The sequence below is a fragment of the Podarcis liolepis genome, assembly GCF_965112155.1.
Source record: "Podarcis liolepis genome assembly, chromosome: 8".
NCBI classification, from domain to species: Eukaryota; Metazoa; Chordata; class Lepidosauria; order Squamata; family Lacertidae; genus Podarcis; species Podarcis liolepis.
In genome coordinates, this window is record NC_139560.1 from 34,503,840 (window position 1) to 34,517,824 (window position 13,985).

A 13,985-nucleotide genomic window follows, 5' to 3' on the forward strand; every position below is an offset into this window, starting at 1 on the left:
TTCTATTCCTCCTCAGGATCCAACCATTCTCTTCATGGCATTACCACAGGACTCATGACACCACGAGCTAAGCCATGGTTTGGCTTAGCATTACATCTGAACCCAGGCTCATGGTTTATCTCCCTGACACAAACCACAAGTGGTATGCCACACAACAAACCTTGGCTACAACTCATGGTTTGTCTGGAGCAACTTTGGATGCAACGCTAAGTCAAACCATGGCTTAACTCACAGTAATGCAGCAGCAGATAGAAGTAAAAAAGGTAAAGGACTCCTGGACAGTTAAGTCCAGTCAAAGGTGACTATGAGGTGTGGCGCTCATCTTGCTTCAGGCCAAGGGAACCGGTCCACAACTTTCCAGGTCATGTGACCAGCATAACTAAACTGTTTCTGGCACAAGAGAACACCGTGACGGAAGCCAGAGCACATGGAAATGCCATTTATCTTCTTGTCACAGTGGAACCTACTGTATTTTTTGCTCTATAGGACGCACTTTTTCCCCTCCAAAGATTATGGGGAAATGTGTGTGCGTCCTATGGAGCGAACGCAGGTTCCTTGGCTTCAGCGATAGCAACGCGAAGCCTCCGAAGCGCAGAGGGAGCGCTCCCTCCGCGCTCCGGAGGCTACGTGTTGCTTTCGCTGAAGCCTGGGGAGCGAGAGGGGTCGGTGCGCACCGACCCCTCATGCTCTCCAGGCTTCAGAGATAGCTGCCTGAAGCCTTTGGAGCGCAGTGGGACCTCGCACTGTGCTCCGAAGGCTTCGGGTTCCTTTTGCTGAAGCCGGAAGAGCAAGACTCTCCTGGCTTCAGCAGAGAGGGAGAGCTGGGTAGCGCCCCTTCAGCAAAGCGGGAGGAGAAATGGAAGGGGCCCCGTTTCTCCTGCCACTTCGCTGAAGGGGCGCTGAGCAGAGAGGGGGAGAATTTTTTCCCCTTGTTCTCCCCCTCTAAAACAAGGTGTGTCCTATGGTCGGGTGCGTCCTATAGAGCAAAAAATACAGTACTTATCTACTTGCACAGGTATGATTTCGAACTGCTAGGTTGGCAGAAGCTGGGACAGAGCAACTAGAGCTCACCCTGTCGGGCAGATTTGAATCAATGATCTTCTGATCAGCAAGCCCAACCACAGGAGGATCAAAGCAGTTGCAATCTTCTCTCTGGGAATCCACACTACATTCAATGGGGCTAGTAATTGCATTGTTAATTTCTCTTTCATACAGTATTCATTCTTTTTGGATCTAATACTATCACAGTTTTAACATGGTTCATGCATGTCTCATAATTTTTCATTCAAACTCCTAGTTTGCTTTCTCCCTTTCTTTTTCTATTTGCAAATTCTAATAAATTGAAAAATTAATCACCACATCCTGCATTTTCTACATTGAATAATACAAATTCTAACAAGTTCTAAACATATGTTGCATTAGTTACAACTTTCATATTCTCACTCAATTCATCACTTATTTTTTGCTGAATTGCTAGTGAAAAAATCAAACTGCATAAATTTGACTCTGAACTTGTGCTTAAATTAAATAAATGAATTGACATTGTGAAATATGTAGATCTGATGTGTTAAAATGTTTAATTATTACAACAAAATACTTCATTTACTACTCTTCTTGAGTGTCTGGATTTTTTAAATGTTTGACAGCTATTGGATGAACTACAGAAGTCTGAAAATAATTTCCTGCAAATAAAATGCATTCAATTTTCTTTTGTTTTCTTGCATGTACATCAAAAATAAGTATTCTACCTTATAAAGAATGCAGGTGGTGCTATTGATATTTAATTCTTAGTCACTAAGTAACCATTCACTGTTTTCCTTACTTTGTAACAGAGTAGACAAAAACAGCAGAAACTGGAAGTGAATGGAAGTGATTTTGACTTTCTATGGTAATTGTGTCTCAGCTTCCTTTTGACTTTATATGATGCATCAGCCATACAAGTGGTGTGTTAGAGAGCAGAGGAAAAGGAAATCGCACAGCCTTATCAAAAAGCACAGCAGCTGAAGTCTTTCCCCTTCCCATTAAAAAAATTCCACAACACACTGTGCAGCTTTCTTAGCCATTATAAAGTCACAAATTACCATACTATATATTTGATTAATACTTTTTCAATGAATAAAATACAAGCCATTTGGAAGTGAGATATGGAACACAGTTAAGATAACTAACATGCAAGAAATCTAAATTTAGATCCCTGGTTACCTTGTGTTGACATAGACTGGGGGGAAACTTGAGAGGTCAAGAAACACATTGCATTTCTTTAATTCGGTCGCCCATTTTTGTGTTAAAAATAGTGCCAAAGTGTTCCTCCCATATTGTGGATTACCCTCCTGCTCTGAACTTACCATACCTTCTCAAGCTCCCCAACCCAGCACAGATAACATGTTTCACAGGTCAACATGCACACCCTTCTATGTGTAATGCTGTGCCTGCAACCTGCTGCTGGATGCTATGATCTGTAGATGAGGGTCCCTGAACAACACATCTCTGATTCCCTGCCTAAATCTGTACACTACATCATAAGAACAAAACAGCAGAGGTTTCTGAGACCCCTTTCTCTTGAATCTAGTGATGAGCAAATTCCCTATAGCTTGACCTGGAACTGGGCTCAGCAAACAAGACTTTGTTTTTAATTGAAAACAATGTGTGTGTTTTTCTGAGGCGAGCTCTGATGCTTGGACCTCATCATAGAGAGTCAGAATATCTTATTTCTCCTGTTTCTCCTTTTGTATAAGCACCTTGGACCTCGCTGCCCTCCCTCCCCATTCACCTAGCAGTGACAACATTCAGGACTTGATGGAAGGCCTCCCACCGTAGTGTCAGCAGAACCAGCAGGAGCGGGTGCTTGCTAGAAACAGTCTTCATCCTTAAATGGCCTGGGCACTTCTAAGCTTTCAAAGGAACAGTATTTCCTGCAGGGGGGTTGTAGTTTCCTGTTCCTCCTGATTCAATGCACAAAGGTAGGTTTGCCTGGGAAGAAGGAAAAACTCACATGCAAGGCAGGCTAGCAGCCAGAGGAAAACACCATCACAAATCAAGACAAACCTGAATTAAGAGCATAGGCACAGTCTGCTGGATCAGCAGCCCATCCAGCCCAACATCCTGTTCTCACAATGCCTAACAATGTGAGAAACCAGCAAACAGGATTTCAGCACAAGAGCACTCTCTCCTCCTGCAGTTTCCAGCAAGTAGCACCCAGGAGCATTGATGCCTCCAGCTGTGGAGGCAGAGCAGAGCCATCATGGCCAGTAGCCTTTGATAGCCCTCTCCTAATCCTCTTTGAAAGCCATTTTTGCTGGTGGTCCTCCCTGCCTCCTGAGAGTTCCAGCACTGCATGAAGAAATGCTTCCTTTTATCTGTCCTTAATCTTCCAGTGGGTGGCGCTGTGGGTTAAACCACAGAGCCTAGGACTTGCCGATCAGAAGGTCAGCAGTTCGAATCCCCGCAACGGGGTGAGCTCCCATTGCTTGGTCCCTACTCCTGCCAACCTAGCAGTTCAAAAGCACATCAAAGTGCAAGTAGATAAATAGGTACCACTCTGGTGGGAAGGTAAACGGCGTTTCCGTGTGCAGCTCTGGTTCGCCAGAAGCGGCTTAGTCATGCTGGCCACATGACCCGGAAGCTGTACGCTGGCTCCCTCGGCCGATAAAGCGAGATGTGTGCTGCAACCCCAGAGTCGGTCACGACTGGACCTAATGGTCAGGGGTCCCTTTACCTTTAATCTTCCAGCATTTAGCTTCATTGGATGGCGGGGGACTATTCACTTTCTCCATTCCATGCATAATTTTATACACTTATATCATGTCATCTCTTAGTCACCTTCTCTCTAAGCTAAAAGCCCCAAACATTGCAACCTTTCTTCATAAGGGATAAGGTTGGCAGGAGTAGGGACCAAGCAATGGGAGCTCACCCCGTTGCGGGGATTCGAACTGCTGACCTTCTGATCGGCAAGTCCTAGGCTCTGTGGTTTAACCCACAGCGCCACCCACTGGAAGATTAAGGACAGATAAAAGGAAGCATTTCTTCATGCAGTGCTGGAACTCTCAGGAGGCAGGGAGGACCACCAGCAAAAATGGCTTTCAATGGCCCTTGATAATTTTGGTTGAGGTGAGGTGACCAGAACTGCACACAGTACTCCACAGAATTATGGTATAACAGAATTATGATACTGGAAGACTTATTTTCAATTCCTTTCCTAATGATCCCTAGCATGGAATTTGCCTTTTTCACGGCCACTATGCACTGGATCAAAATCTTCATTGAGCTACCTACTACAACCCAAAGTATCATTCCTGGTCTGTCACTGCCAATTCAGACCCCATCAGTGTGTATGTGAAATTAACATTTCACTTTACACTTGCTTACATTAAATTGCATTTGCCATTTTACAGCTCATTTACTCAGTTTAGCTAGGTCCTTTTGGAGCTCTTTGCAATCTCTTTGTTTTTTAACAACCCTGAACAATTTACTACCATCAGTAAACTTAGCTACCTCACTGCTCACTCCTAACTCTAGCTCATTTATGAACAAGTTAAAAAGCACAGGTCACAGTATCGATTTGGGGGGAGGGCTTCACTTTCTACTTCTCTACATTCAGAGAACTGTTCTTTGCTCATGAAACTTAACCAATTTGTGATCCACAAGAGGACTTCTCTTATTTCTTGACTGCTAAGCTTACTCAGGAGTCTTTGGTGAGCAACTTTGTTGAAAGCTTTTTTGTAAGTCCGGGTATACTATGTTGACTGGATCACCTCTTTATAGTATAAGTTTATTGCCACTAGGTACATTTCAAAAAATGATCAATGGTTGAACTATTGGGACAGCAACTGACTACAGTGTTATATCTTCTATTTTGTAGGTTACAGGATTTTAACTCAAGAATAATATAGATTAATAATTGAATTCAAAGATAAAAATGTGAATAAGAAAAATAAGTTTGTCCAGTTAACAATAAAAATAACAATCCTAAAAATTATGAGATTTATATAAGAATAAATTTATAAGATGCTGGTCCCTTGTTTTAAATCTCCACATAAGCATTGTTAACAGCTCATTTATTAAGAAGTGTTTATACAGCTCCATGTAGGGCTCCCAAAACACACCTGTGGCAGGGCTTTTCCTAGGTCAAGAAGAATGAGAAAGAGCTAGGTTGTACTAGATAGACAGACAAATATTCAGATAGACAACAACAATGTCTTTAAAGCAACACAGGAATGTTTTTCTGAGACAGACAGCTATTCCTCTAGAACTGCTGCCAGTTAATGTGAAATCTTATCATCTAAACTTTAGATATATGTTACAGATATAGCTCTAAATCCTGGATGAGCATTTTTAACTTTTAGAGCTAAGACTTCAATGTTTACTTTATTTTTATTTCCTGTTTACTGTGTCTCGGGACTGGATGTGTGTTGATGTTATCATGCTTTCAGCTTTTCAATCTAAGTAAGTCTTTGCTTTGAAGAGCCTTAATTACCTCCGGTATACTGTATTAATTCAAGAGTCACCGTCTCTGCCTTAGTATTGCAGCACAAGATGCTCTGGAAAACTTGACCTACATTGAAGTCAATGGCCAAAGTTCAGTTGCAATCTGGAGAATCAGTATATAGTGGTGGCTGAACCAGGCAACCCCCCACATAATTTGTCCAAATTCCATTGTCAGAGCCAAGATTGAAGTTGGAATTTCATTCTGAGGCAAGAGAACAAGAATGAAAACTGGGGAATTAGAGAGGCTGGAAAGGCTCCATGATGAAAGTAGATGGGATCCATCAAGGCAGGAAAATATAGTACCAAAGGTTTAACATGGAAATGTATATGACCATCAAAGAACTAGGGGTGTTCAGAACTATCTTTGATCAGCAGCTACCAGAGCCACTGTTTCAAAACCAGCAGCCCCCTGATATATCTTCTGAGATAATAATACTGGACCCAACAAAGGGCTGCTATATAGCAGCAGGACAAATCAGAGGGCTGGGAAAGCTCTAATTCAGTGGATCTTCTTATGAGTGAGCATCCTAAACTGGAATCATTCCTTATGTATATAATTCTACTTCTCTTTGCAGATGTGGTCACAAAAGAGAAGTAGCAAAACCTTTGGGGGCAAGTAGGGATGGATCTCTTATTTGTGGGAAATAAATAGGTGGTGCAAACATAGAGAGAGAGAAAGAGGTTCTGATCTTCCTTCTTTTATGCAGAGTGTCCAAGTCAGATTGCTGTTTCGGCTTTTCTGTTCCTTCCCTGCCTCTGACCTTTCCTTGATTCTCCATCTTTCATACATAATTATTTTTTTCTATGACATCAGAGCAAATTATATGTTAGTGTGAGTGTGATCACTGATCCTTTGCATGGATCCTGCTTGGCTACTGGATTACCTTTGGGTTGTTTAACAGACTTCCTGTGGTTTTTAGTTTTGTCCCCTAAATGAGCTGAAATGTCATTGTCACTGTCTGGACCATGTAAAATATTTCCTGGCTGGTGTAAAGATTTCGAAGATAGGCCCAAAGAATAAAAAGTCTTTCAGCCTCTTGTAATGGGAAGTGCATCATCTGTTGTACTGAACAAACTTTTAGGAAACCCAAGTTCCTTTGATGTTGTTGAACCACAGAGAAATCAGCAATAGCCTGAAGATTAATTTCAAACATCAAAAAGAACAGCATATCAAATAATTTCTCTTAGGCTTCTCCAGAGTTCACTCACCACTTCAACAGAAATCTCAATTTTTGCACAATTATTTTTTTACCTAATGTGGTATTTATTATACACTTATACAAATCTACTGTGTGACCATACTTAGAACTGTGTACAGTTATGGCCACCAAACCTCAAAAATGTGCTTGCAGAGATGGAAAATGTGCAGAAAAGGGCAACTAAAATGATCAAAGGAATGGAGCAACTTCCTCTGAGGAAAGGCAACTGTGTTTTCATCTCTTTTTTGCATAAACATATTTGTGGTGTATAAAATGATGCATACTGTGAAGAAAGTGGAAAGAGAGACCTTTTCCTCCCTTCTAATAACACTGGGAGCCAGGGTTATCCAGTGAAGCTAAACAGTGGGAGACTTCCATAGTGCACATTCAGCTATGGAATTCACACTACAAGATGTGGTGGTGACTATCAACATGGATGGTTTTAAAGGTGATTATACAAATTAACAGATAAGACTATCAGTAGCTACTAGTCAAGATGGATCCAGTACCAAAGGCAGCATGCTTCTGAACATTTGTTACCTGGTATCACAAGTGGGAGAGTGCTACTACTGCACTCATCTCCTGCTTGCAGCTTCCCATAAGGATCTAGTTGGTCGCTGTGGGAACACTATGCAGGACTAGATGGAAATTTGGTCTGATCTAGCAGTGCTCTTCTTATGTCCGTATTAATGCATTACTGTATGCATATGGTTTTGCCCAACCTATGTACCCTGTGCCCTCCTAGCAATAGCTGGCAGCTACTAGCACCCAAAGGAAAATGAATTATAATCCTATTCCTATGCATGTTTACTCATTACTAAATCCCATAGTGCTTAGTGGGACTTACTTTCATGTAAATGTGCACAGCATGGCAGCTGTAGTCTCACAAAGAGATCAACAAGAAAATAAGAGACCAAGGCAACAATCCAAAAACCCCACTGTTGCAGAGGTCCTATGCATAAGAATGTCTAGGCCATCAGCACCGCCATTCTTTCACATTTGTGTAATATTCATAAACTGTATTTTCAGGAAATTTGAATTTAATTTTTCATGTAATATTAGAACATCGAGTTTCCCCACCTAAAAAGTACTTCAGGGATTCCCTGCAACAGAGTTCTGTTTCTTTGCAAGTTTCCACATTATCTAACTAATAAGAGAAGTTAATTCCAAGGTCCAGTTCACTAGGTCACAGTACTTGACCATCTGACCCAGTATTGTCTACTCTGATTGGCAGCAACTCTCTAGGGTATCACCTGAGGGCATTCAGGTCACCTGCTACCTATTGTCTTTTGCTTATTTATTTAAATCGATGCCAGGCCTTGAAGCTGGGGTCAGAGGTGGAAATAGCTGCTCTAGCCCCCAGAGCAGTGCACATGCTGTGCACCGGGGGGGGGGGGTAAGCATCCCGGGGCCGTACCCACCGCACCCCCCTTCCTCCGCCAGTGCCCGGGGCCTTCTGAATGCAAGGCCTGTGTTCTATGATTGAGCTATTGCCCCTCCTCATAAGAGGGCAGTAGGTAAACAATGCGTAGTTCACTCACATTGGGACACTATCCCGGACAAGCTTAAAAAGGTAAAGGAGTAAAGGACCATTAGGTCCAGTTGTGGCCGACTCTGGGGTTGCGGTACTCATCTCGCTTTATTGGCCGAGGGAGCCGGCGTACAGCTTCCGGGTCACGTGGCCAGCATGACTAAGCCTCTTCTGGCGAACCAGAGCAGCACATGGAAACACCGTTTACCTTCCTGCCGGAGCGGTGCCTATTTATCTACTTGCACTTTGACGTGCTTTCGAACTGCTAGGTTGGCAGGACAACCTTACATGCACACAAATCTCACTGGAATATAAAGGCACTGCACACTTCCATTTTTTACCAGAGCCTTAGCTTGAAACTCCAGCTAGCCTGAACACATCCCAATCTTCACAGGTGTTAAATGAAACTTAAATTTTATTCAACCCAAAGATTGCACCACCATCACCCTCCGCAGCCTGAACTAAGACGTAATATTTGTGTCAACAGCTTTATTTTTCAGGAATGACCAACATTGAACTAAAAATACAGACAAAACAAGATCTCAGGAGTTTTCAACTTGTTGACACTTTTTAAAGCAAATTCCAGGTGCATCAGATAAGGAGCAAAAAATACTTTAACAACTATATGTTGTGTAAAACAGAAGCTGAATGACAAAACACAGTATAGTATGTTACTCTCTACTGTTGGTCTTCTTGCCAAAAGCCAAGCTGAGGGTTTTCTCTTGCTTGATAAAGTTCACAGATCTCAGAAACCTAAGCAGGAAGTTTGCTGTTTGAAAGATTTCCCCCTCAGGATGAGAAGGGGGAGAAGAGAAAGAGAAATGTGAGGGGTATTATGACAGGCACTCCACAAAACTAAGCAGACAACTTGAGATTTGTTTATCCCAAAAGCTTCTTAAGTGATGCTGCCAATAAATGTGTAAATTAAGCCAGGAGGTAATATAGAGATGTTTGCGTTTATGATCTTCACAGGAAGTTCTACCTTCCTTGTTTCTTTCAGAAATCTGCTTCATCCAAATGCAAAAGCTTCTTCTTTTATACTGAATTCAGTCCTGTATAAAAGGTGTGTTACCTTTACAGCTGTGCAATTCATAGTCATTTCAATCATGGGTCACCAACTTATTACCAAAATAAAATTTTGAATAGAAGGATGTCAAGGGGTGGGGAGAAGGGGCAAATGCTACATGTGGCTTTAATATTGAACAGCTGCTATAGATCAAGCATCTCCCCCCCCCCTTTTGCTTGTGTGTGCGCCTCTCTCTCTCTCTCTCTCTCTCTCTCTCTCTCTTTTACCCCCTGCCAGAATACTGTGTTACAAGGATTATTGTAAATACAGAGACTGTGGCGCCTTAGGAGAGGAAACTCTAAACTTCCAACAGTTAATATCCCCCCAAATGTACCTGAGGCAAACAGCACTCACTACTTTTCAATGTCTGTGCCCAGAGAGGAAGTTTGTTTATTTGAAATGTTAGCTCCATCACCTCTTCAACACAAAAGCAACATGCTTAAAATCAGCTGAGGAAAATACATGCCACAAGAAACACACACACACAATTTTCTCCTCAAAGAAGGAAAACCACAACATGGCTTTACAAAGAGACCTGGATCACCAGGAATTCAACTCAAAACTTCTCTCTTTTTTTCTTCTACTTGGTCCCCAAAGCTTTTGAGTTCCTCCAGGAAAACCATTCCCTTCCCCCTCCTCTCTACTGGCAAACTTGGCAAGGGGGAAAGATGGGGAGAGGAGGGAGAGAGAGAGGAGCAGGCTGGTTGTTTGTGCACAAGAAGTTCAGGACGAGGCGCCCGAGGAGCCCCGCGCGAAGGCGAAGAAGCGTCGAGGGGGGAGGGGCGGGCAACTCACCGACACCAGAAACTCCAGAGTGGCCACATAGTCGCGCTCCGTCTTCAGCAGCTCATTCAAAACGCACACCCGGAGGCGCAGCTGCTTCTCGGGGTCTTTCCCGCTCTCTCCTTTCCCTTCCCCTTTGCTTTCTTCCGTCATTGTGTCCTATCCACCGCCACCCCCGAAAGAAGCGCCTTCGAAACTTTCCTTCCCCTCGGCTCCTTCTCGTGTTTGGCGAGGCGGCCGGCAGGACAGGGGAGGAAAAAGGCGGGGAAATTCCCTCAGGGGTTCAGAAAAGACCACAACAAAAGAGCCCGCTCCGTCTCATGGCGAGGCCGGAGCTCGCTTCTGCGGGCTCCCCTCACTATCCCAGCTGTGGAGGAGCAGCTTCGCTCCCTCCACCCCTCGCCTCTCTCCCCCTCTCTCTCTCAAGTGTCCCTTCCCAGTCAGGAAGAGGGACCCAGCCTGAAGGAAGTGCGAGTGGTCACCAGCTCTCGGCTCTCTTTGTATGACTGTGGGGAGATTTGGAGACTTCAAGCAGCAGCAGCAGCAGCGCCTGGACATTAATCAAAAGCTTTGTATCCATGTGACTCCGACCCCTTTCCCTCGCCTGCGCCAAGTCTCAGCGAAAAGCAAAGGAAGCACAACCTTGGGAAACGGTTGCGTGCCAGCAACTGCTTGTTTCACACACAAGCTTGTGCGCTTTTGGAGTTTGTTTCGGGGCTAATTGGAGATCTCCCAGTTGAGAGGCTGCGGCTTTAAAATGTCCCAAACGAGCTAGACTGCTGAGATTCTGGCTCCGAGTTTGTTATTCTTTGTGTTTCACAGCCAGTCACGGGTCGTGCCTCCTACCCACACATTCCCACATAAGTATCATTTAAGATGCTAATGTATATGTGTGTGCTTTTGTAAATGCATGCACACATGCACACAGTCACATAGAACCTATCATTAGGGATTGCTGTACAGTATATAAATACAAATCTGGTTGGTAGACAGCATCATATATGCATCGTGCAATCAATTAGCTGAGGCATAGGGGCCAACTCCCTGGGGCTTTGGGTGCCCACCCACAAAATTCCCATGAAGGGGCCGGGCACCCACAAATTTCAGTGCCAGAGCCATGCACACTGCATGGCACCCCTGGCCCCTGGCACCCATGGCCGTGGGGCCAAGCTGGCACTCCTGAGCTGAGGTATTTGGCAATTTGCTGATCTAAAACTGGATGTACCTCTCATGGCAGAAGCCACAACAAATAAGGAATTCAGCTTATAATAGCTGTACATCCATTTGTCAAAGAACAAACAAACAAACCCAGGAGCCTTGTGCAGATGACCAATTTAGGTACAGTCTACCTGTAGGGCTTGATCACACCTGTTGGCACACCTGTCTTCCATGCATTACATTTGCACAGGGCCCTATGCATGTACATCCAAATGTATGTTGTCTGCCTCCATTGCTATAGTGTAATGGAGCCTGTGTACATTTTGGTATATGCTAATAGGTCCCTGTGCAAATATAGAAAACACAACCTGAAAAAGAGACCATGCATGCACTTTTGTAACCCAAGAAAATATTTAATAAAAATTAAAAATAAATAAATGTGCATGTTAGCAAAATTATAGCATCTCCTGCGTTCTGATTACATGAGGTCACTGAAGCTCCACTCCGGCACCCTTGGCATTTTAAAAATATGCAGCTATTTAGTATACAGAATACAGGTTTACTATTGCCCTGGCCATGCTTCTAAAACATTGGATTCAAATCTTAATTGAGATACTTACAATGGAACACTTCCCTATGTTGTTATCCCATCAAGTGTATGTTGGTGAGCTAAAACTTTACTGACTCTCGCAATAGGAAGCAAGGGAGGAGCAGTTCAAAAGAAAGCTTGAGAGCCACCAGAGAAAAGGCAACAAAATAAGAACAGTAAACCCTCTGTTTTCTTTCCTTTAATGTGTGTATGATTTAGAAAGCCCCATCACAAATTGTGTCATGAGCCAGGGTACAGAGAAGCTACTGTCTCCTGTGAAGAAGAGGAGTTTTCCTGTAAAGATACTAGTGTGTGTGTAAATGCCTTTGACAGTACTTATCAAAGCATCTTGATCATGCTGTTTGCAAGAGAGAGTTTGTTTGATGTACATTATGAGATTTTGTAGCACTTGGACTAGGGTTTGAGAATGTTGGCACTTCAGACAGCATACAGGTGTTTCACATAAATTTAAAAAGTGACCAACACAGTTACTTGAAGTTCAGATATTCCCATTGCTTGCAATATCCTTGGGTTGCAAACACACCTATCATTGTAATTATTTATTAATTGTCCTCCACCTATGTCTCAAGGCAATGTTCAAAATATGGGAAGTACTTGGAAGAAAATTATATTTCAGTTGTTTAGTATTTCAGTGCTTGACAGCCTATGTTGGCTCAAGTAATGTGGGCATTGCCCTATACTAAAAAATGTTTATATCCTTTCTTTAATAGTGGAACCTACAGTTTCTCAGTGTTAGGTCGCAATATTGATCCCCCCCCCCCATTTTGTTGATGCTCTCTTTGATTCACAAAACAAATAAATATTTTCTTAAAAATCAAATATGCCTATATTCCTATGTAACATGTATAAAATTTGCTGCCAAACATGGGTGGATCCATATAAATATTTACCTCTGCCTTCCTTTAGCTGAAGGCCCCAGACCAGTAGACTTAAATTTTTATATAACCCCACCCACATTTGGTGGCAAACTTCATACATATTACATGGTATCCATCTGGTAAAGCGTCACTGTGCCCTAGGAAAGTCTCCTTTTTCTGGGTGTCTTTTTGGATTTGCCCAGATGCTGAATCCAAAAGTCTTTGCAAGGGAATGTCCCCTTCCTGCTACCCCTGCCATGTGGCTCAAAATCCTGCCTTGCCAGGAGCTGTCCAGCAAGCAAGTGATCTGGAAGTTCAGATAACAAGGGGAGCTGTCCAACAAGGAGTAACAGGAAGCACACCAATATTAGGTGTTGTTTCAGCACTAACTAGGCCCCAACTAAAAATCTTTAGAGTGTTGATTCCATTGGACCATTCCCAGGAAGCAATACTTTCCAGCCTCTGCTTCTTTGAAGCAATGGCAAAGCTTGTTTTCCAGTTAAAACAGAGACCCGCTATAACCTGCTGCAACCCAGTGATGGGTTGTTAATAATTGTTAATAACAACATCTGTAACTGTATGTTTGGGTTTAACTTGTTTGGTTTAACTTGAATGGTTGGTTGAACTTCGTTTACCCTTCATTTCTGTTATCTTTCCATTATACATTTTATGCCCAGTGTCAGTGATGGTAAATCCCTCCTGAGAAATATAAGAAATTTCTCCCCAACTCCCCCTTCTCAAAAAATACTCACTTTCATGGGAGACCAACAGTCCCATGAAAGGAGGGTGGGGTTATCACAGCCTGAGCTAGAGTCTGCTTCCTACCAGCAAGTGCGCGGGGGGATATTGCTACTATTTCCCATCTGTTTACATGGTTATACTCTGTTTTGAACATAACCCTGAAACCATAGTTCAGTATTATGTGAATGAGCAGTGGTGCTCTTGCACTTTCTCACTTCCTTTGGTGCACTGGAAGCACCTGCCTTTTATTTTAAAGTAACTAAAGTCCCCTCTGATGTCTGAACTGGAAGAACTGTGGTTAGTTTAAACCAGAGGTAGCCAATATGATGCTCTCCAGGTGTGCTGAATTCCAGAATTTCAGCCACAAATAGCATGGCTAATGGTGGGAACTGTACTTCAACAACAACTGGAGGGCTACTTTGGCTACCCTTGGTTTAAACTATAGTTTGTGTTAGCAAGTCAGTATCATAAACCATTATTTGATTCCAGCTTGTTTCAACAAACCATATTTTAAACTGTCCACATTCTTCTACCTCAGTTCATAATGACAAACTCT

The 13,985-nt window shown here is 43.0% G+C and overlaps 1 protein-coding gene across 4 annotated transcripts in view; it reads right to left on the reverse strand.

The window, feature by feature from the left end:
• Positions 1 to 13,985, reverse strand: part of PREX2 (phosphatidylinositol-3,4,5-trisphosphate dependent Rac exchange factor 2) — a 115,089-nt gene that overhangs the window by 93,204 nt on the left and 7,900 nt on the right. Inside the window, exon 1 of one of the 4 annotated variants that reach the window (XM_083517527.1) lies at positions 11,842 to 11,907. The exons of 1 other annotated variant lie outside the window; for it this stretch is intronic. Coding sequence is in view for 2 of the 3 variants with exons in the window: in XM_083517524.1 (XP_083373650.1) it covers positions 10,076 to 10,216 (141 nt within the window). In the remaining variant the exon portion in view is untranslated. Of the gene's footprint in view, positions 1 to 10,075; positions 10,732 to 11,841; positions 11,908 to 13,985 lie in introns of those variants that run through there. 2 more of the 4 variants (XM_083517524.1, XM_083517525.1) reach the window with 2 other exon arrangements.